This window comes from Sinohyriopsis cumingii, chromosome 1, assembly GCF_028554795.1.
Source record: "Sinohyriopsis cumingii isolate HCF-2022 chromosome 1, ASM2855479v2, whole genome shotgun sequence".
NCBI classification, from domain to species: domain Eukaryota; kingdom Metazoa; phylum Mollusca; class Bivalvia; order Unionida; family Unionidae; genus Sinohyriopsis; species Sinohyriopsis cumingii.
Genome location: NC_142961.1, coordinates 50,957,775 through 50,982,539, shown reverse-complemented (window position 1 = coordinate 50,982,539; position 24,765 = coordinate 50,957,775). Strand labels below are relative to the sequence as shown.

The window sequence follows — 24,765 nt, the reverse complement described above, 5'->3', positions numbered from 1 at the left end:
AAGAAATATGTTGATGATAGCAACATTCCGATGATGAACTCATTAATGACAATCAATGATGGAATGAGCACACTAGATCTGAATATTCTAATCATGTACAAACGTTTTTAAGTTTCTGTAGAAACATAAATAGAACCAATAATGAATTTTTTGGGAGTCCATCAGTCATCAACATTAAGCTCTGTGACATAATATTTTTTACCAACAGTGTAGTATATATGATAGCATCTGGATCAACATTATAGTCACCGCTCAATAAATCCATCAAACATCATGCTGATGTTACCGGTATATACAGGTTCTCAGTACTCGGTACTATGACATTACAGTATCTACCACAATTTCATGGCATTATCCAATTAATGAGTTTACTGAATGTGTGTTAGTTATGTTGGATCAAAACGACAAATGAACATTCGTGGTGGAACCTGAAGAAAAAGGCAACCCCATGTTGTGTTATTGGTGTCTTGAATTAGTCACTAAACTACCACCTACTTAAAATATAATGAATTCCCCAATTGACGTTCAACATTACAGATACAGTCAAGTATGTGAGTGGCAAACCAAACTAAATACATGTATCGTTGGTGAGTATACAGAAAAGTAAACAAAAATATCACAGTCATGTAGTTGTCATTGACATATTTGTGTATTCGGCGTCCGCTGTTATCACTGGAACCGGCATATTGCTATCAACAATAACAATGACATCACCAGCAGTTATAACAAATTGTGTTTCAGCTGCAACAACAGTTTCTGGTATTCTTAATATCATTGCAAAAATAAATATCTACGTGTACAAATACAAAATTGCATGAGTATGCACTAAAGTTGCACACAGCGATGCTAGCATTCTCCAAATTATCTTCATTGATATCATCAGGCCTTAGCGATGAAATAATATCAGATACTGAATTTACAGAAATGATTAAGATTTATGAGGCAATGACTATCAGAATCTACGTCCAATGTAGAAAATCAGGGGTTTAACAATAATGTCGTCATTGCAAGAATTACTGCAACAGATCATTGCTAATACAACTCTGTCAAAAACCACGATGATGTCAACAAGCTCAACCAATCCTGAATTTAGCGTTAATTTTCTAACTGCAATTTCAGAAAGGAAATATCACTAGTACAATTATGAGTAGTTGGCCAAATATTGGATCAAATTCATTTGTGGGTTACAAGCAAATACTTCACTGGTATTTGCACATAAAAATAAACCTGATTGAAGTCCTGATTGGCAAGTTATTGGTTTTCAAATTGAACAACTCAATGATGAATTCCAGCGCAGAATTAAATCCATCATGGGAAAAGAATCCAAAATCGCTATTACAGTTCACAAACCAACATTATCAGCCACAATAGAAATGAACTCACCAGATTATGCTGTAGATATATATTGGTCGTTAATCCGAACATTATTAGGATGGCCTGAAATACCACCTGCTTATCAAGGACCGTTAGAGCCTAAACATGTCAACAGATAAAAAAAAATATTTCTAAAACTTTCAGAATATCAAAAGCATATTTTATGGCATCAATTAAGAGAAAATCCACCAGGTGAAGAATATTTACTTATGTTGTATATGTTGGTAAAAGACTTCCTGTACCATCAACAGCATTATATGGTATTGATTTTGGAACCGTCTTCCATATGTTCATGAATGGTATAAAAGGATATATTTCATATACATTTACACCTCAGGTACTTCCAGGATATTTGATTTTATAGGAACCCATTAATCTGGTATATTTGTTGTGTCATAATCAGCTGATATCAAGGATACATTTCAAACTTACTGATCAGATTGGACACTTGCTTGATTTGCAGCATGAAGCTTTGAATATAAATCTGTATGTAAGATAATAGATCTTCATGTTCGTGATTGATTTTCAGTCCTGAATCCTAATCAGGGGAACTGAAATTATATTATGACAGAATTTTTTTTAAATACTGATTCTCATTCAGATTTTAGATAAATGGTATTCTAAATTGTTAAAATCCTACTGAAAAGAGAGAAAATAAAAAATTACAATTTCATAAACATATTATAACAATTAATTTTTTTAAGGATCATCAGTCAGATTTCAGGTAAATGATATTCTCAAAATTGTGAAAATCAATTTGATTTTTTAATTTGATGATTTATATGGTACTCAAAATTGTAAAAAAGACAGTCACATTTTATAATTTGATGGGGTAAATACCCATAATTTTTCAGATTATCAAACAATTTCATCAAATTGATAGTTATATTACCCATAATTTTTCAGACTATTAAACAATTTCATTAATGGCAAATGGTATTCAAAATATAAAAAAATCTCATCGAAAACAGGAGAATTTTTTATACATAATAATAGTTTCACAAATAACAAATAAATATGTTATAACAGAATTTATTTTTTACTGACCATTAGTCAGATTTCAGGTAAATGATACTCCAGATTGTGAAAATCAGCCAGATCTTATAATTTTGATGAGGTAAATGGTACTCGAAATTGTGAAAATCAACCAGATTTTCTAATTTGATGGGGTAAATGGTACTCAGAAAAGTGAAAATAAGATTTTTATAATTTGATGGGATAAATGGTACTCAAAATTGAGAAAATTCTACTGAAAACGTAAAATTACAAAATAAATATTATAATCTGAATAAAAATAAAAAACTTATTCTCCACTGATTATCTAATTTGATATGGTGAATGTACTCAAAATTGTGAAAATCAGATTTTATAATTTGTTGGGGTAAATGGTACTCAAAATAATGAAGGCTCTTTTTATTAATCCGTGAAAACATTCATAAATGAATTTATGACAGAAATAATGTTTCTGCCCCCCAATAGTAAATTTGAGATAACCAGTATTAGTGACAAAACATGACTAGTTTTTTTATTTGACAGTTCCTGATGATACCATCACAAGATGCTTCATAATTTTGATGATAGGATGTTTCATAAATCTATTTTGCTCCATTTTTTATAATAATGCGGTTTTGATCCTCGACTTACGTGATGCTTTGTAGGTAAAGTCCATAGGCTTTGTTACAGGTAGTTGTAGAACGTATCATTAGCCATTTACAGTTATTCTTTGTTTGAATCATTAAATATATAATTATGTTCAATTTAAATATATATTTGCATTAATTATATTATGGAAGAGTTTGAGAGATTATCTACAATCAAACCATCTAAATCTAGATTCGACATTCATTTTTATCACTCTGTTTTCAAGAGTTTTATGCACTTTTTTAACTATAGACTCAACTTCGTTATGTGGATAGTGGTGGAATGTGTGATTGACAGAAGTAGGTTTATCTATTCAAACTGTTCACCATTCCTGTTATAATATCAGCAGATTTCCCATCATACTATCACCTTTCTTTTGTTATAACCAAATTTGCTCACCATTCTTCTATTATAATATTTCCAGGTTATTCACCATGCAATCACCATTCTGTCTCTTATCATAACAGTTTGCTCACCTTTCCTCAGTTGTAACAAAATTTGCTTACTATTCCTCTGTTATAATATCACCAGATTCTCCACGATACTATGATGGATGATCTTCATGTGTGTTAAGTAAGGTCAGTTCTGCCTTGCAATATTGCCAGCTCATTTTCCTATTTTGTGTAATGTAATTTTTGCATAAAGTTATGACCACAAAAATGCACAGTCCCATGAATGGAAATTTTTAATTAATTTTCCAAAAGATCATCATTATTCAAAGGATGGGTTTGTATATAGTTATAAGTCAGTCTCTTGACATCCAGACGCAGTAGTGCCCTTGACATCCAAACAGATAGTAGTGTGCTTGACATCCAAATAGGTAATAGTGCCCTTGACATCCAAGCAGGTAGTAGTGCCCTTGACATCCAAGCAGGTAGTAGTGCCCTTGACATCCAAGCAGGTAGTAGTTCCCTTGTTAATAAGATTACTTTATCATCGTTATCTTCAACCACTATGTTGGCCTTGTGGTTAGAGCCACCGCCTTGGATGCGGAAAGGTCATTGGTTCAAACCCTGGCCAAGGACTAATCCTCTTGTAATTTCATCTATAAAGACATTGTTTTGAACAGTGCAAATTAATCCTAATGCATTAATTAGGGCCATATACTAGTACAGTAAGATACACATTTGATTGCTTGATTCATACATCAATTTTGGATCCAAATTAGCTAATATTTTGAAAATTATACCAGTTTACTCTAGTACCATTCTGGACAAAAGTGACCTTACTTACTTAGTCTTTGTCTAATAGCACTTGTGATTTGATCACTTAGTGGCTTGCTGTTGTCATGGATTACTTCTCTTGTAGATTCTACATTAGAAGTAACAAAGATTCAAGAGGTTGCCCTAAACAATTACATCCCACATCCTGTCTGTGTGACAGGAGTAGCTCTGACATCGCTAAGGACAGAGTCAGGTAAGCAGATGAATATTTTTTGTCGTTCACGTCAAAATTTTGATGTTTTTTGAAAATTAGTTTATATACATTTTAATATGGTTCACAGGTGAGGCACATTTTGTGCAGTTCTTGTTCTGTATGCCATGCCTTATAATAATGGTTCACAGGTGAGACATGTTTTGTGCAGCCCCTGTATTGTTATATAGAAAACTCTTCATTTATGATATACTGCTCCGGGTGGCCTAGTGGTTTGAGCATCTGCCCCGGATGTGGGAGTTCGCGGGTTCAGACCCCACCTGAGTCATACCAAAGACTTATAAAAATGGTACTAACAGCTGCCTCACTAGGTGCTCAGCATTATGAGGTTAGTGTTAGGACTGGTCAGCCAGTTGTCAGAATAATGTGTCTGGGTGGGACATCATGCTACATGTTTGTGGCCTGATACCCAAGTACTAGGCATCACTGTAAACACTGCAGATATTGTAGCAGTATGACTGAAAAGTTGTTAATGCCACATTAAAATCCAAATCTAACACACACACACACACACACACACACATCATATGGTCTGATATGCCAGTGATGGTGGTAACTGCAATCAACTAAACATGTCAAATAATTCTCACAATCAAAGGGTAAAATAGATACAAAGCAATGCATGATAATGCCAAAATGCACAAAGATTCCAGAAAAGAATGAACTTCTTGTGCAAATTTTTTTGTATGGTAGTTAATAGAATGATTGTTGGAATGATGTCATCTTTTTGTCAGTTTCTTTTTATTGATTCAGAATTCTGATATCAAGTTATGTTCACATGGGCAAGCAAATATCCAGAAATAGTTGACCTGTCAGCTGAGATGAACTCTAATGCTGTCATTAATATGCATTGGCAGGGAAAGTCTTAATTTGAATGGGCAAGTTCAACTTTAGAATTAATTAGCATATGGGGAAATCACTTTCAAAAGAATTTTGGGACCTTGGATTACAGTAATATGCATTGGCAGGGAGTATGATAATTTAAATGGATATGTACACCAGTGAAAATTCATTTGTCCATGATAAATTTAATTTCAAGGTCTTAATACATGTAGTAATTAGTCTTGTTGGTGTTAGGTGGACTTGATAGAATTTAAAAGAAAAATCCTGACATTGATAGAATGCCATCAGCACGTGCATGTACAGGAACATAGTTATAATATCACCTGATGAATTTATGTATTTTCTAACGTTTCAGTCATTTTGTTGGGTTTTTTTAATTATAAAAAGTGAAATTTTCACAACTGCTTAAACTTGTGAAGTGGTTATATTATTTCCACAGAAAAATATTTTTGATTGCTTTTGAAATTAGTGATTGGTAGCACAGATTGGTGTCTTACAGCAAGAAAAATTCAATCCATGGAGAAATTTGCTTTGACCTGAGACTGTAAAGGGTTTTGCTGAGTGGCACAACAGAAAAAGATTTAAAATCTCTGACTGGGTTCGAGTCCAAGGCTCGGCTAGTGTGGGTATGTGGGAAAGCCTGCCAATAGCTTCTCGTGGGTCGGTGGTTCTTCCCTGGGTTTTCCAGGGTTCTTCCTCCACCAGTTATACTGGCCGCCATGTATAGCCTATCTTGTGCTGAAAAATGGCATTAAACCCTAGAACAACAACAACAACAAAAAATCTCTGACTTGAATTTCCAGTCTCCTCCACTTGCAAGTACTGCCTTTTGTGCCTCATCAATGCTTAATTCATTTTCATTGATTTTCAGTATCCACAAAGTCTCAACAGACCACCAAAGAGGCAGAGAGTTTGCTGCTGAATGTAGCAGGTAAACTGCTGATGTTCCAAAGAGACAGGTCAGGTCCAAAGATCAAAGAAAAAGGAGAACAAAAGTTCAGACTGGTAAGATGAGTGGATTTTATGTCACTTGTATCAGAGATTTGTGTTTCATATAAACATTTTCCACTTATCAAAGTCCTATACATTTGTACATTCAGGAGTGTCATAATTTAGAAAGTCAGTCCCACCTAGATGAACTTCTGTCATTAGCCATACATAACACTGAAATATATATGGTCTCACCTGACATGGCAACAATAATTGTAATATTTTTCCAGTTATCAGATAGATCCTAATTAACGTTACAGCGTATATAATTTTTGTGACTTCCAATTTTTTAAATAATTTTCATACTAATGTGTCCATGTACTGGAAAGGAATCTCAAATAAAATCAAAATGTTATCTTGAAAAAAAGAACTTACATAAAACAGCTCCATTTTCTTTGAAAGTTTTATTTTTATTTCCAGTTGCCATTTTGCCCACCATCAGTTGTGGCCACTAATGTGGAGAATTTATGGACAGTGTCCAGGACTAGTGTAGGAAAACTACAACTGACTGAGGCCCTCTGGTTAGGGTGTGGCTCACATGGCATGAAGGTAAGACAGGATATTTTATTCATTGTATGGACCGGATGCTGAATACTTACACATGGAAAGTCAGATTATGCAAGTGACTTTATTAGCCATGTCCATGACACAAAACTTATCCCCCTTGAAACCATGTAACATAGATTTTCTACTCACATTAAAAATACAACAACAAAAACAAAACATTTTTGAAACCAGATTTTTTTAAGGCAAAATGTTACTGGTTCCAGAACCAGAGGTTTTGTCTGTATTTTAGACTTCCTGCCAATAGACCTAAAGCAGACAGGTCCAGACATCACATGGATAGATGAAGTTTTGCAAAAAGTAAGGTGTGGAGTATAAATGGAGCAGGACATAAAAGTCATAGGCCCACTATGCAAAAGAACCCCAAAGAAACCAAGGCCCAATTTTCACCCATTTGCTCATGTATGCTATATGGGCAAAACAACCCATCAAAAACAAAGTTTTTTATGCATATAAGGATCATGCAAAATGAAAAAATCTCGGATACATAGTTGGATGTAGTCAGAAGTAACAAAAACAAAACAAGTTTCTTGCTCCCATTTGAGGTGAAAATGAAAATAATTTTCTAGTGAAAATGAGTTTTTACAATAAACATCTAGCTGTCTCATAATATAAAAACAGCTGTTAAAAAGGAAATTTGAATTTATTGCATGATTATTGTGAGAGCTTTGTTTTGAATGAATGACCTAATGTCATGTGATACACAATCTATTGCCCACATGGTCTTGATGTTATTGACTGATACATGATGTCATATTTTTGGCATGATGCAGCTAAATTTACATAATTACTTTGCAAGATTAAACTAAACTTAAGCTAAATGACGTAATAAAATATCAATAGGCATTTGTTTCAGCAAATGTGAAGTTTTATGAACCAATAAACATGTAATTCTGACCTCTACAGTCAGTATTAAGTTTGCTGGTTAATAAAATTATATTCACCTTGAAGAAAAGTCAATAATTACATAAAAATAAATACTTTTTAGCTTGTGGGTATAATTATATTGAGCTTATTTTATATATATATATATATATATATATATATATATATATATATATATATATATATATATATATATATATATATATTTATTGGAAACCACTTGACCACATCTCATCAGATTGGAATATCAGTGACAGAATCCCAAAACACAGTATGCCTCAGACTTAAAGTTTATAGAAGACCACAATTCAGTTAAATAAAATCTTAGAGTATTTTATGACAATGAGAGGAAGGATACGTAACTTTTGTGACCAGAGATTTCTAGTGTAGAGAGATATCTTAGCTGTTTGTGATGAAAAACATGAACTATTCCATAATACAGTTTTGATTATAATTGGTGAACAAGTTTGGCAAGATTTCAAAATCATGAGATGGATTATACTGAGTTTATGTTTTCAAAACAAAATACGAGTCCTTTGTTGCATTGTCAACTGCAGTAGCATAAGCCAGGCAAGTACTAAAATCAGCTGCTATGGGACCAGAACCTTGAAAGCCAATTTGAATTCAAGTAGTCAATAGCCTTTATTGTAGTTTTGAGATTTTAATTGGTAATTATTCATAGATTTTTTAAAAAGTAATGATTTTAGCCCACTGAAAAGGAGTATTCAGGACGTTATGATTCTAATTATTATGACTTAACTGAGTTGCACTGGTTGTTTATTTGAAGATGCAGAAATATGGCGAAATTGGTGAGTTTTGATGACCATACGAATAAACTGAAGTGGTTATTTCAGTGTTTCACACCATATGTATGCATGTCACAGTGGACATATAGTCATTTTGGTTCATGTTAAAATTATTTTATGCGTTCACTGTAGCAGAAATGTCAATTTGGATGTAGTTAGTACTTGACCATTGTGGGAATGCAAGGCACTAACGAATGCAGACACACTTAAATTGTATCGTTTTTCACATCATCCACATGCAAGAACCAAAACAATATTCTAGTAAAAGGTTATTCTCGCTTACCTTTACATTTTGTAAAAATACAAGTTTGGTTGCCACATATTATGTTTAAAAATAACTCCAAGTTTTGTGCAAAATGCCTATTTTATATCCAAGTGTGACGTCGTGAACAATTGAATTTTTAAGTTTTTAAAATGTTGATACATTTTTTTTTTGCCATGGTATTAAATCAACATCATTTTTGAAAATTTGTGAATTTTTTTGGTCAGCGATAGACCACATAGTACCTACCCTTTGTTATGCATGTTTGTATTTATGTAAAATATTTCAAATTTTTCTAAGCTTTCTAATTGATTGGATTTCCACTGTTTTTCTGTAAACACGCTTAAGGGAAACACAGATCTAGTTGCTTTTGCATTATTTAGTTGGGGGGGGGGCATACATGGTTTACATGTCAAACTCTTTTGATTCCTCCTCTGCTTGCAGTGGTACAGCATAATTTTGGTCCCTGTCTCAGGAAGCTTATTTTCAAATTACACATGTCTACTCGGCATAGACAAATTTGTCTTCATCTAGCATATTTATATCCATTTTTAGATGATATGATTAGATTTTAGGGACGTTAAAACAGGTTTTGTCCCCCACCATTTCACGAACAGTGGGGGATATAGTATCCTTGTTTTCATCCATCTGTACATCCATCACATATTAATTTTATTTATGCTTAATAACTTTAAAGCTGTGTGACACTCGTACATCATGATTAAAAGTGTATCACATATCTCCTTGGGGGTCCTATCTTCAAGGCCATGGCTCAATATTTGAAGTTTTCTGTCTTATTTTCATGTCTGCTTTATAACTTCAAAGTCATTTAAGTTTAAGGAATGAAATTTTGTTACACTTATGCATTACTATTAGAATATGTGTCATGTTCCACATAAGTGGTCATTTGTTTAAAGTTAAGTTACATCAGTGGTCATTTGTTTAAAGTTAAGTTACATCTGATTCAGTTGTCAGTTGTTTAAAGTTAAGTAACATCAATGGTCATTTGTTTATAGTTAAGTTACATCAGTGGTCATTTGTTCAAAGTTAAGTTACATCTGTGGTCATTTGTTTAATGTTAAGTTACATCAGTGGTCATTTGTTTACAGTTAAGTTACATCAGTGGTCATTTATTTGAAGTTAAGTTACATCAGTGGTCATTTGTTTAAAGGTAAGTTACATCTGTGGTCATTTGTTTAATGTTAAGTTACATCAGTGGTCATTTGTTTACAGTTAAGTTACATCAGTGGTCATTTGTTTAATGTTAAGTTACATCAGTGGTCATTTGTTTCAAGTTAAGTTCAGTATTTTAGTTTTCCCTCACACTTCCCTTTCTGTTCTGTAGCTTTCAAGCAATTTGAAATTAAGGATTAAAACTAGGTCTTTTTTTTACCTCATCATTAGAAAGTGTGTTGTGAACCATATCAGTGGTCCAGTTTTCATCCTGAAGGTTATGGTTCAGTAAGTTGTGGAATTAGCTGTTTGAGACTTGGTATACTTATCCATTAAGTTTTTCATCACCTTGCCAGCAAAACTTAGGATAATTTAAAAAAAAAAACAAATATAAACACTTACTTTATATTTAAGATTTTCATCAACATTTTGATCTTTCCCTCAGTTTTGATGGTTGATTTAGTAGCTAGCCTATCGGTTGATTTAGTAGATAGGGACTATTGTATATGACATGTACTGTTGTTTTCTTTTCTGTATATTTGAGCCTTGGCATTAATACAGGTATGTAGAAGAAGCAGGAAAATGATGAAGAAGAAAAAAATACTAACCTTGCCATTTTTAAATGAACAAAGTTGTTTAAGTTGTACCATTGGGATGTGATGCTGTGCTAAGTTCAAGCTTAATTTCTTTCATTGATGATGCCATCATTAGCATGTAACCTATTAACCTATACTCATAGAAGGTGTATACTGTACATTTTCTTACATTTCATGATGTATGAATGATTTACCATGACAGTCATTTTATTGCTACTTATTCCAAGTTTCAAAATTCCTTGGTGTTTTCAGTGATGAAAATTTGGCCTGCACTCCACTAAGTCAAACAATGAAAAGCCACTTAAAAATTTTGTTTGTAAGTGTATGATATCAGTTTGTCCCAGCGCACACTGAAGTATGACCACTTATCAGTTAAGTGTGACATTGATTGTTAATACGAGGGAAGTAGTTTGTGTTTCTACTCATTGACACACCAGTTAATGCTGTACATTTACTCTTGCTATCATGTTTGAATTTGGCATTTTGGACATGAATTTCAGGCTCAGAATATTTTGAGAGCATGGGGCCTAGTGATGCCATAAGTTGATCTTAAACTTCCAAGGCATGTGTTTTCACTTTGGTCCAAACTTAAGACCACAAAAGTGGAAAGCAGTTTGTTGCCAAAGGGCACATGGAAAGCAATGTGTTGCCAAAGGGCACTATCAGCTCCATAATTTGGTGTTTAATAATAAGATACTTTCAGATAATTGTACCATGGCATTATTGTATCAGGCATGATTCTTTCTAATTCACATCATCACCACCCCACCCCAACCCATACAGCATATTGTATACATTGTAAACAATTATGCAGTTGAAGTGAATTTTGAACTTCACAGATTTTTTTTTATTTTCCAGGTGTGGCTGCCACTTTTTCCAAGAAGCGAAAGTGATGCCCCCAACTTCATATCCAAACGAATAATGCTTCCATTTAGAGTAGATATATACCCACTAGGTAAGAACACTACCTATATTGAATATTCTATGTAATACCCACTAGGTAAGAACACTACCTATATTGAATATTCTATTTAATACCCACTAGGTAAGAACACTACCTATATTGAATATTCTATTTAATACCCACTAGGTAAAACACTACCTATATTGAATATTCTATTTAAAACCCACTAGGTAAGAACACTACCTATATTAAATATTCTATTTAATACCCACTAGGTAAGAACACTACCTATATTGAATATTCTATTTAAAACCCACTAGGTAAGAACACTACCTATATTAAATATTCTATTTAATACCCACTAGGTAAGAACACTACCTATATTGAATATTCTATTTAATACCCACTAGGCAAGAACACTACCTGTGTAATTGAATATTCTATTTATTATGAATTCATTCTCCACTTTTGGAAAATGTATAAAGATTTTTGCAGTATACTTTGTAGGATACAGTAGTAAGTTAAATTTATGCACAACGGTTGATAATGTATTAAACTTTACATATGCAGTGCTAAATTTGAATGGTTCTTAAATGGATACATTAGCAGGGATCAGTTTTGGCAATAATCGGCTGAACTTTTTTGTGGGCTTTTCGTTTATGTACACATTAATGTACTACTTATAGTAGGGTTCAGACTAGATCAGAAAAATGGAGAGAAGTAACCTCTCCCAGATGAAAGGAAGAAGTGAAGGTTTGAGGAAGTAAAAAGTAGCAATGTTATTTTGATATGCAAATATATTTTTATTGATATAAAATATCAATAAACATGGTCTTGACCAGTGTCAGGAGAAAATTGTATTTGTATAATCTACAACAGAATTTTGTTCTGACTTTAAAGCAACAAAATTGATGCAAAGGGGATATGAGTGAAATATTGCATGAAACATTTTTTACTGTTTTCCAGTTATGAAATTAGACATGTGAAAAATTGTTCTCCTTTTTTCTTGATTATAACTTGATGCAAATTTGAACAGCTGTGCTAAGAAGGAATCAGCTTGAGATTTTGCTAACTGATAAATCTCGCCTGCTTTGCCTGTATAGTACATAATCCAAAACTTGGCATGGACAGTTTAGCAAGACACATAGATCACGCCTGTACAGGACATAATGCAATGCTTGGCGTGGCCAGTTTAGCAGGACATATAAGTCATGCCTGCATAGTACATAATGCAAAGCTTATCGTGGCCAGTTTAGCAGGACTCATAGGTCATGCCTGTACAGTACATTATCCAAAAACATGGCATGGCCAGTTTAGCAGGACATATAAGCCATGCCTGTACAATACATAATTCAAACCTTGGCGTGACCAGGTTAGTAAGACATGGAGGTCATTGCAACCATAGTTTATGTTTAATGTTTGATAACATAGATAATAAATGTGAATACATACATGAAATTACATGACAGTATGCGCAGCAGTGTTTAGGAAACTGAGGTACAAATGATATAATATTTGACATTCTTAGTCAAAGGAAACTGAGGTACAAATGATATAATATTTGGCATTCTTAGTCAAAGGAAACTGAGGTATAAATGATTTAATATTGGCATTCTTTAGTCAAAGGAAACTGAGGTACAGATGATATAATACTTGACATTCTTAGTCAAAGGAAACTGAGGTACAGATGATATAATATTTGCATTCTTAGTCAAAGGAAACTGAGGTATAAATGATCTAATATTTGGCATTCATGGTCAAAGGAAACTGAGGTACAGATGATATAATATTTGGCATTCATAGTCAAAGGAAACTGAGGTACAAATGATATAATATTTGGCATTCTTAGTCAAAGAAAACTGAGGTACAGATGATATAATATTTGGCATTCTTAGTCAAAGGAAACTGAGGTACAAATGATATAATATTTGGCATTCTTGATCACTGGACATGTCAAAATTAAGTATGTCTTAAAACTCAATTTTGCATAAAGAAGCAGTACTCTTCTTATGTCACTTGTTTAGGCTCGAATAAACAGTAACACAAGAAAGAGTGAAAACAACAAGCTTTGAAGAAATACAGTAATTTATTTCCCTGGAAAAATTCTCTAAGAATTAAAAAATATGAACTTATGGTTTTATAGACTCAAATCCAAAAATAATCCAAGAATAAAATTTTAGTAGTCCTAATAACAATATGTTCTACTGATTTCACGTTCGAATTCCGACGAAGAATCCAAGATGGAAGACGATGATGTATGCTGCAATCTGTTGTGTTGAAGTCTTCAGTTCCTTGTAGAAACAAGAATTATCACTCCGGTTTCTGATAGCTGAATAATTTTTTTTTAAAAACTGTTCTTGTTCCACAATAATATATGAGCACACGTATTTTCCAGAAAAATAACAGACTTAATCCTTTTGAATCCAAGTAATTTGAAATAACTCCAAACCAAGTAATTAGAAATAACTCCAAACCAAGTAATTAGAAATAACTCCAAGCAACACAACAAACAACAAACAGTTTAACATCCCAGCATCAATTGAAATTAATTCTCCAAAACATGGGTTATATAGTATTATTAACGTAAACAAGGGGTCACATGATCATCTTCTCGAAGGGTATAGAAGGCAAGTACCTGTTACAGATCACGTTTACCCAGTGTGACCCTGACAAAAACCAATCATTTTACTCTAAGGAATAAAAAATAAAAATTATTGTTTACATCTTAAGCATGAATTCCGATCATGACCTCGAAAACAACCAATCATTTTAAAATAAAATAGAACTTGTTTACAATGGTTGCTACAAATTCTGAAACAAGGTCAGGATTTAGATCAACACCTGGTGTTTGTAAACTAACAGTCAAGGTCAAACTATTTTCTGAAAAACGTATCATCTCTATTAAATAAATTTACATTACAATATCATATAATGAAAAATAAAAAATTAAAAACTGACAATTAAATTGAAAGAAATATATGTTAAATCAAATATAATTAAATCAAATATACATAACACTCTAAATCAGGAATCTTATCCCTAGTAAAGAACAGCTTTCAGAAACAAAAAAGTACATTTAAACTTAGTCAGAATGTCAAATTTGGCAAAGTGACACTACCACTTTGGTGTTTTATAAATAGTGCTATTTAAATCTTTATACATACTCAGACAACTACAGCTGTTATCATAGAAGCAGATGACCCCATATAAGCATGAGTGTGACGAAGAACATTCTAGAAGAAACATGCATTGTGGAAAAAGTGGCTGTTACTGATGGAATTAGGTGGATCAAAAAGGCACAGAAGAATTATGATAACATTGCTGCGTATTTACCTTTTAGTGTTTGGTTTAAAATAGCAACCTATATGTTCTTTCAAAAAAGTTGCTTCTTGATACTGACAAAAAAAACCTGATGTAATCAAAGCAATATCCAAACAGATCCCATGAATTTTTTTTCATATTCTGCTGCTTGTAAACTACTTCCAGGATTTTGCCATGAAACTATACACATACATTCATCCCAAGCTCTAGTTGGTCCTAAATGAAAATGGTACTGCCCAGACATCCAATAACCCACCACAGCAGAACTCTCTAAAAACATAGGGTTTTCACACAAAGAATTCATATGGTGTCAGGTTTGTCCGAAATGAAAAGGGTATTGATCTTACATCCAATATAACTGATTCGGCCAATGTGGGTATGTGAGAAAGCTTGCCAGTAGCTTCTCGTGGGTCGGTGGTTCTTCCCAGGTTCTTCCTCCACCATTAATACTGGCCGCCATGCATAGCCTGTCGTGTGCAGAAAAATGGTGTTAAACCCCATAACAACAACAACAACCAATAGAGCTGCCTTGGCAGACATCTTGAATATCATGTCACTACTTCTTAACGGAAAGTCATATTGACATAATGTGTTCACTAAAAGACTTCTTAAAATGTCTACTTGGTCCTAAATGAAAATGGTGCGAACTTTGTATTGTCATCACAGAAGCAAGTTTAAAATATTTTTTTGTACAACTGTAGGGCTCTTTTATAATGAGAAGTCAAGGTCACCAAACAAAACGATTTTTGTGGGGCAGAATCATGAGAAAAGGTTACTGTTTTGCTGTTAAATGGAATTGAAATGTCAGACATAGAATTTTCTTAAATTGTTTTTGCTGTAAACATGATGTTGTTGATACGATGATAATAAAATAAGTAGCCATTTAAGTATATATGTAGCTATTATTTGTTAATATAGATTGATCTTTATACATTCTGTGTAGCCAAGGTAGCTAGAGTCAGATTGATGCTCAGTGGGTTGCAGGTTCACTACCTAACACACTTAGTTTCCATTTCTCTGGCTTGATATATCCATCAATGTTTTAAAAAATGACATTAAAAACCAAACAACATCATTTCTTCTGCATTATCACATAACTTTGCTAGAGTGGGAGAAACAAAATTACCTGATTCAAGGTTGGGTTCATTAGCAAGGGATGGTCAGAGACCAAAAATGTATGCATACTTAATGGAAACAGAGCCATCCTTACCACCCTTAGCAATTCGGCTGTAATCAAAGATGGGGTGGTGGACAAAATCAGCTCTTATCCTGTGGTCTGTTTACCTTCAACAACTACAAAAATTGTAGGTACCCCACAACTCATAATGAATTCAGAGCATTTAGCAGCTATAGCCAACTTGTTAACTTGATTGGAACTTTATGTCTACTGTGATTGGCTTAGGAACATGATGACTACTGTGATTGGCTTAGGAACATGATGACTACTGTGATTGGCTTAGGAACATGATGACTACTGTGATTGATTTAGGAACTTTATGTATACCATGATTGGCTTAGGAACATGATGACTACTGTGATTGGTATAGAAACATGACTACTGTGATTGGTATAGGAACATGATTACTGTGATTGGTTTAGGAACATGATGACTACTGTGATTGGTTTAGGAACTTGACTACTGTGATTGGTTTAGGAACAAAATGAATACTGTACTTGGCTTAGGAACTTTATGATTACTGTGATTGGCTTATGAAACTTTGAATACTGTGATTGGTTTAGGAATATGATGACTACTGTGATTGGTTTAGGAACTTGTCTACTATGTTTGGTTTAGGAACAATTAGAAACATGATGACTACTGTGATTGGTATAGGAATTTGATGACTACTGTGCTTGGTACAGAAAGATGATGACTACTGTGATTTGTATAGGAACATGATGACTGCTGTGATTGGTATAGGAACATGATGACTATTGTGATTTGTATAGGAACATGATGACTACTGTGATTTGTATAGGAACATGATGACTACTGTGAATGGTATAGAAACATGATGACTATTGTGATTGGTATAGAAACATGATGACTACTGTGATTAGTATAGGAACATGATGACTGTTGTGATTGGTATAGAAACATGATGACTATTGTGATTGGTATAGAAACATGATGACTACTGTGATTGGTATTGGAACATGATGACTACTGTGATTGGTAGAGGAACATGATGACTACTGTGATTGGTGTATGAATGTGATGTATACTGTGATTGGTTTAGGAAACTGATGGCTACAGATGTCATGATGTCCCCATGGATCTGCAGACTGGGCACACCATACATATATCATCCCTGCCTCCCCATGGCTCATTTTCATGAGAAGTGCAGGGAGCTACAACCCACCACCTCCTGCACTCCTGCTTCAAGAGGTAATTATCAATCCTTTTCTCCAGAGAGAGAAAGAGAGGAACAAAATGTTAGTTCTGTCACCCTGCCCCACCCCATACCATCTTTGAGTGAAATGGAGATGACACCCCTAAATCATAAAGTCACCTCCAAGGAGGGAGATGTTACACACAACCCAAGAGTGAAGATAGGATTATTAACTATTGGTTTTGGTTGACACAGACAAGTTCCCAGAAGAACCCATCATGTTAGGTCCTACTATTTTAGGATCTTCATTAAATGGTGGGTAGGAGGAAATGTGGACCTTTGACAAAGCAGAACCACCTCCTTGCTCCAGATCTGTGATAGTTTGGGAAGTCTGTCTGTGGTACAGCCTATATTGGAGAGTCTTTCTGGGTGACAGACTGTATTGGACCTCACTGAGCAATGGTGATAGAGCCAACTCAGAAGTTGTATTTGACCAAAGGGTGGCCAGGTAGCAGAAGGGATGGTTCTTGGTGCTCATTGCAGAGATTCTTTACCTCCATAGGAATGCCATCTTTGAGACAAAGATTTTGCTGGAACACAGCAAAAGCCTTTTGCAGTCCATCCCTCTCAATGTGGAGATGTTATTCACAGGGCTAATCCTACATTGGCCTTGCAAGATTTCATTGATCAACAACACAGGTCAATGGGCAGAGTACTGGGTTCTCCTAAATTATTGAAAAAATACCTACAACCTAGAAGAGCCATGACTCCCCTTCAGAATATTTTAAGAATGGGATCTGACACTTTAGATCTCTTTGCACCCATCTTTCTCATGATTAAGTGAATGGAGGGGCCAGGGCAGCAAGTCCATGTACTCCACCATCAAAAAGGAAGGAGTCACACCCTCTTCTGCCAGGGTTCTTCTCATCATATTCCAGTAGTACCAGATGGAACATTTTTTTCTCAAAGGCTTGGTCAGACTTCATGGACAATGCATAGGTCATTTCCACAGTTAAGGATGATAATTTTCCAGCTTTGCTTGCACCTCTTGTAAGGATCCCCCTTCAATTCCATAGGTCGCAACTGGTATTTTGTATGGGAAAATTTATATACAGCCTTCTAAGGAAGAGTGGAGTAAAGAGGGTGATGAATATCCAAAGTCAGGGATTTTATTCCAGATCTTCCAGGTTTCAGAAAAGATGAAAAGATCTGACTAATTATCAATCATTCCCTATTGAACAAGTTTCTTCTGTTGTTGTTGTTGTTGTTGTGGGGTTTAACGCCATTTTTCAGCACATGATAGGCTATGCATGGCGGCCAGTATTAATGGTGGAGGAAGAACCCGGGAAAACTCCGGGAAGAATCACTGACCCACGATAAGCTACTGGCAAGCTTTCTCACATACCCACATTGGCCGAATCCTAGACTCGAACCAACGCAGACAGAGGTGAGATGGCAGTGATCTGTAACGGAGAACGCTTTAGATCAATCGGCCACTAGGGGCCCCAGTTTCTTCTGTAAGAGTGTTTCAGGATGGAGACATCCACCTGTCAGAAATGCCATCAACCCATAGACAGGGTGGTTTATGTAGAGTTCCAGGATGCCTTTCATCATGTCCCCATCTTCCCAGCCCACAAGAAATTTCTGCAGTTGTGTTTGGAACAAGAGATGTTCCAATCTTCGGCTCTTCCTTTCAGTCTGTCTTCTGTTACTAGAGCCTTCTCAGGGGTGAACAGTGGTTCATTTAAGGTTTTTGTGGGTCCATGTTCTACAGTATTTGACAGTTGCTTGAAACACAGTGTCCTCACACTTGCCTTTCTGAAGAATCTGTCTCTTTTGATAGTAACTTATCTAGACCTAATCCCAATCAGGGGAACTCAGAGCTGGTCTTTTCTCAGAATTTTTGTTTATGTAGATGAATTTTCTCATCTTTCAAGAGGCAGTCGATGTTCTTCCTGACAGAATCTCACAAATACATGCTGATTGGATGAGAAGACTTATTATCTGCCTGCCTTTACATCTTTTTCATGTGGATACAGCTGTGGACTTAGTTCCCCAAGGAAAGTTTTATAGGCAGTTTCTCCAGTTCATTCTTCTAGTAATATATAGACCTCACAAGGACCCCCTTTCCACTTGGTTCCACTTTGGATCCATATTTCACCACCATCTGAGTTGGTGGAAAAATTGGAATAGGTTTCTGACAAGAGTTCCATATTCATGCATCACATCCTTGTTCCTTCCATTACACCAACAGTTTAGATTCAGGCTCGGGTATGCACATAGAACCTAAGAGAGTAATTCTGCAGGGGATGTGGTTTTAGGATGAATCTTTCCATGACATCAGCATTCTCAAAATGTAAGTTGTTTTTCAGACACTTAAGGGTACATCAATTGCATCGACATTGCTGTGTCATGACTACTGTGAACAACACATAATTTGGAGCATACCTCAGGCATCAAGGGAATTGGCTACTCGTGCTCATTCTGTCTATCTAATCACCTCCTATAGACAAGTACAAATGGGTTTAGTCTAAGGATCTGTTTCATTCTAGGCAAGAGAAATATTAAGAAAGTCAGCCTGTTCAGATGAGTAAGCAGTCCTTTTAGAATGGACTCTCCATGAAATAGTAGCAGAGAAATTTAATCTGTGGGAATAGCCAATAGTAGACTTTATTGCAATGAGGCTGAACAGCAAACTCCTTCTTATGTCTTTTTACTACCAGACTTGTGGGCATGGGTAGTGGATGCCTTCAGTCTAAGGTGGTATCAACTGTATGCCTACATCTTACTATCTATCAGAATAATTCCTCAGATTCTTCATGGTCAGGTCTTACCAAGTCAGGGCTCACCCTGATAGCCCCCTGTTGACCCAGCAATCATGATTCAGCAGTCTCCACAACCTATTGGTGAACAACCTCAAGTAATATTACACTAGAAGGGATCTGCAGCACAGAGGGTCCCTCTTGCACAACACATCTCACATTTTCCATGCCTGGCTCATATAAAATGATCTATCAACCATGACCAGTTTATGAGCAGTACATGCATTGCCCCTATCTCTCCCCCCTCCCAACTGCAATTTAAGATTTTCTTTTTCTCTTAGAGGAAGATTCATCAGTATCACTACTCCAGTGACCTAGTGGTTAGAGTGTCTGCCTTGGATGTGGGAGGTCATGGGTTCGAACCCCAGCCAAGTCATACCAAAGGCTTCTAAAAATGATACTAACAGATGCCTCGCTAGGCGCTAAGCTTTAAGAGGTTAGTGTTAGGACTGGTTGGCCTGGTGTCAGAATAATGTGACTGGGTGGGACATTATGCTACATGTCTGTGGCATGATGCCCCAGTGCTGGACATCACTAAAAACTGTCACACTGCAGACATTGTAGCGATATGACTGACATTTTTTTAAAGCTGTTTTAAAAATCCAAATCACACACACACACACACATTCCTCTGCCATTAGGGACTTTAGAGCAGATCTCATCAATACTGTCAAGTTCTGTATAGGGTGAGATGAACAACTTTCAGAACTGATGAAGTCTTTGGTGTTCTAGAGATCAGTTTCTTACATTTATTGCATAGGTGGAACATCCTGTATGTTCTTTGGTCACTATCTATACCTGTAAACCTCCATATGAATGTTGGAGTTAAGTTTACTTTGAGAACCTTACCCTTAAAACAGTCTTCCATCTCTCCCTGACATCAGTGAAGGAGAAGGCATGAAATTCATGCTTTGTCAGTGGGAAAGGGATGTTTATGGATCAGTGGTAACTTTGATATAATCTGTTTTCTTTGCCAACCTAGGTTAGGATTAATTACTTTATTTTGCTCCTGTTCCTATTAAAATCTCTATTCTCAGTTGTATCTGTGTTTGGGATGATCAATATAGACTATTTTTGCTCAGCTTTCAGTTTCTGTTTAAATCAGATGAGAAAGGAAAAGATTGTATGTGTTTTTCTCAAAGGTAACTCTGATGTTTTTTTTGTAGCCACCATTGAAAGTGTGTTGTGGGGACTATTACAAGAGCCTAATGGTTTATTACTGAGCATGATGTCATGAAAGCTGGATGATGTCATGAAAGTTCCCTTATGATGATCTCACTCCACTTTATCCTCATTTTCCCTTTAGTCAGTGTCACAACAGAGTGAGGACATCTATGTTTTGAGCCCAGTTGTATAAACCCAGTCAGTTGTTGTGTAAACCCAGTCAGGTGTATGTATAAACCCAGTCAGTTGTATAAACCCAGTCAGTTCTCAAGCGATCCTCCAGTCTGCAGTAGATCAATCAGCTGACAGCAATGGTAAGAACACTTTGACAGCTTGCCATAAGCCATCAATCTCCCACTGGGCTGGCAAATTCAGTTCCTGTGATAGCAGGTACTAGTTTTAACTTTGTCATAGTTATTGTTATTATTGTCCAGTTCCTTCTCACTCCAAAGTCCAGTGTTCTTTCAGTTTTCAATCATGGTCAAAGAAGGACAATTTTCTGATTATCAAATGTTGTCTAATGTATCTGACTGGGATCATGCTGTTGTTTATTTTAGACCTTCAGTTACTAATTGAGGAGGAAATAATCTCCTTTGACAACCCCCAGGAAAAGATAAAACAACACATCCATAGTTTTTAAGTATTGCATAAATAAACTCAGTTTTACACCTCCCCCAATTTCATTTTTTGTATTAAGCTTTGACAGATTCAACATTGTAATGTTTTATGTTGACCACTTTTATAAGAATTTAATAGGAGCCTGAGTCTTTGAAAAAGTTTCTTTCAATTCTCACACACCCTTTTTTAGTTGGTGTATCTCCCTGAATCACATTTTGAGTGCCACGCATGGCATACTTACACCATTTTGTAATGTCATTATGATATATCACACACATGTAGTATCACAGATGTTGATTACAGATGTAAAAGGTTACACGAATATCATCATTAAACAAATGCCTATTCTATTCCAGCTGTGTTATTTGAAGAAGCTGTGATACTTGGTGCTGCCAGTGATGCCATGACCTTGAAATATGCCTCTCCTTCTCAGGGAGGACAACAACTGTATGATCTACCTTATTCAGTATTAGAGAGGACTGTAAGTATTTTATACTGTATGTACTCACTTAAAAGTCAAACTGCAAGCCACCAACACCCCATATATGCCATTCCATTATGTGCTGCCAGATACAGGTCCACATATTTCTTTAGGAGTAATCAGTAGAACAAACAACAGACCCTGCATTATGTGATGGCAGATTGAGGTCTTTTTTTTGGGATGGAACTTGTCAATAAGTATATAAGGGATTTGTTGAAAAAGATGGTTGGAATTTTTTTCAGAAGCTGAAAACATTCATTGATGCATGTGATACAAAGAATTCTAAGCATGAGATATTTTTCCATGTCAGCCTTTATCCAGTGCAGTGTACTTCATTTATAATAAAAGTCCATTGATTAATAAAAGTCCAAGGATTCATGAAATATCTTTTTTTACAACAGAATTTAGTTTTGAATAAGAAAAATAAGTGCCACCATTGGTATTAGATTTTGTCATTTTATGTTTTTACATATTGAATAATAAAAATAAAGGGATAATTATGTTATTTTATTTGACATTGTTACAAATGTGTTAACATGGCATCATCATAAGCTGCATCAGACAATATTAGGACAATAATTCATCATGTAAATAAAATAGTTCTTTAAGTAAGGTAATGATAAATGCAGAGAGATTTAATTGAAATTACTTTTTATCCATGTGGCATGGATTTCTGTAATGCATATACTCATTTTATACAGGGTACAGTATAGCAGGTGTTTGTTTATGACAGACATTTGAGTGACTTAACAAAGAGTGAGCAAAAAAGATAAATCCCATCAAAATTTATCATCTTGTACATTGTAACCTATTTAGAATTACAGTCACTGAAATAGAACTAGACATTTTGAAAGACACATTTTGATTCTTTTAAAATTAATTTTACACTTTGCAAAACAATTAATTATATGTACTGTTAACACAAGTGTCATGCAAATTGCCAATAAAACATTGAGAATATGTAGCACTCAGGAGGAGTGCATATTCTTTGTGTGAAGAGTATGCAGTTAGTATGTTGAGTACATATTGCTCACAACACTATGAGGGCTGTTCCAGTAAAACATGCCTGGGACCCAGCGAAGACACTTTTGATGTGGAGTATTCACCCATACAGGCAATTTAGAGCTTTCTATCACTTTAATATGAACTCTATGAAATTAAAGTACCCAGGCATATATTTTTTTTTAAATTGCCTTCCCTGGGTACCATGTATGTTTAAATGGAACAGCCCTGAGCATTCTTGGCAGCTTGACTGAGACTAGTGTAACAGTCTAAAAATAGTGTTGTAAATGTTGACCAGTGAGACTGGGACTAGAGTAGCAATCTAAAAGTAGTCTTGTAAATGTTGACCAGTGAGACTGAGGCTAGTGTAGCAATCTAAAAGTAGTGTTGTAAATGTTGACCAGTGAGACTGAGACTAGAGTAGCAGTCTAAAAGTAGTGTTGTAAATGTTAATCAGTGAGACTGAGACTAGAGTAGCAGTCTAAAAGTAGTGTTGTAAATGTTTACCAGTGAGACTGAGGCTAGTGTAGCAGTCTAAAAGTAGTGTTGTAAATGTTGACCAGTGAGACTGAGACTAGAGTAGCAATCTAAAAGTAGTGTTGTAAATGTTGACCAGTGAGACTGAGACTAGAGTAGCAGTCTAAAAGTAGTGTTGTAAATGTTGACCAGTGAGACTGAGACTAGAGTAGCAGTCTAAAAGTAGTGTTGTAAATGTTAATCAGTGAGACTGAGACTAGAGTAGCAATCTAAAAGTAGTGTTGTAAATGTTGACCAGTGAGACAGAGACTAGTGTAGCAGTCTAAAAGTAGTGTTGTAAATGTTGACCAGTGAGACTGAGACTAGAGTAGCAGTCTAAAAGTAGTGTTGTAAATGTTAATCAGTGAGACTGAGACTAGAGTAGCAATCTAAAAGTAGTGTTGTAAATGTTGACCAGTGAGACTGAGACTAGAGTAGCAGTCTAAAAGTAGTGTTGTAAATGTTGACCAGTGAGACTGAGACTAGAGTAGCAATCTAAAAGTAGTGTTGTAAATGTTGACCAGTGAGACTGAGACTAGTGTAGCAGTCTAAAAGTAGTGTTGTAAATGTTGACCAGTGAGACTGGGACTAGAGTAGCAATCTAAAAGTAGTGTTGTAAATGTTGACCAGTGAGACTGAGGCTAGTGTAGCAATCTAAAAGTAGTGTTGTAAATGTTGACCAGTGAGACTGAGACTAGAGTAGCAGTCTAAAAGTAGTGTTGTAAATGTTAATCAGTGAGACTGAGACTAGAGTAGCAATCTAAAAGTAGTGTTGTAAATGTTGACCAGTGAGACTGAGGCTAGTGTAGCAATCTAAAAGTAGTGTTGTAAATGTTGACCAGTGAGACTGAGACTAGTGTAGCAGTCTAACAGTAAAGCTGTCTAAATTTTGGAAAACTTCTACTAGGTACCTATTGATCCTAATGATAGGTTACCCGGAAATTGTATTGAATGTGAACTTGAACTGCTTAGTTGTAGGATCATACATGTGTTGAATGTCAACCTGAACTGCTTAGTTGTAGGATCATACATGTAT

At 35.2% G+C, this 24,765-nt stretch overlaps 1 protein-coding gene across 2 annotated transcripts in view; it reads left to right on the top strand.

Annotated features, from left to right (window-relative positions):
* Positions 1–24,765, top strand: part of LOC149806855 (guanine nucleotide exchange factor subunit RIC1-like) — a 190,305-nt gene that overhangs the window by 62,792 nt on the left and 102,748 nt on the right. For both annotated transcript variants that reach the window (XM_089958692.1, XM_089958684.1), the window contains exons 16-20: positions 4,324–4,431; positions 6,164–6,297; positions 6,703–6,831; positions 11,427–11,523; positions 22,087–22,211. In XM_089958692.1, coding sequence (XP_089814818.1) covers positions 4,324–4,431; positions 6,164–6,297; positions 6,703–6,831; positions 11,427–11,523; positions 22,087–22,211 — 593 coding nt within the window. The remainder of the gene's footprint in view (positions 1–4,323; positions 4,432–6,163; positions 6,298–6,702; positions 6,832–11,426; positions 11,524–22,086; positions 22,212–24,765) is intronic.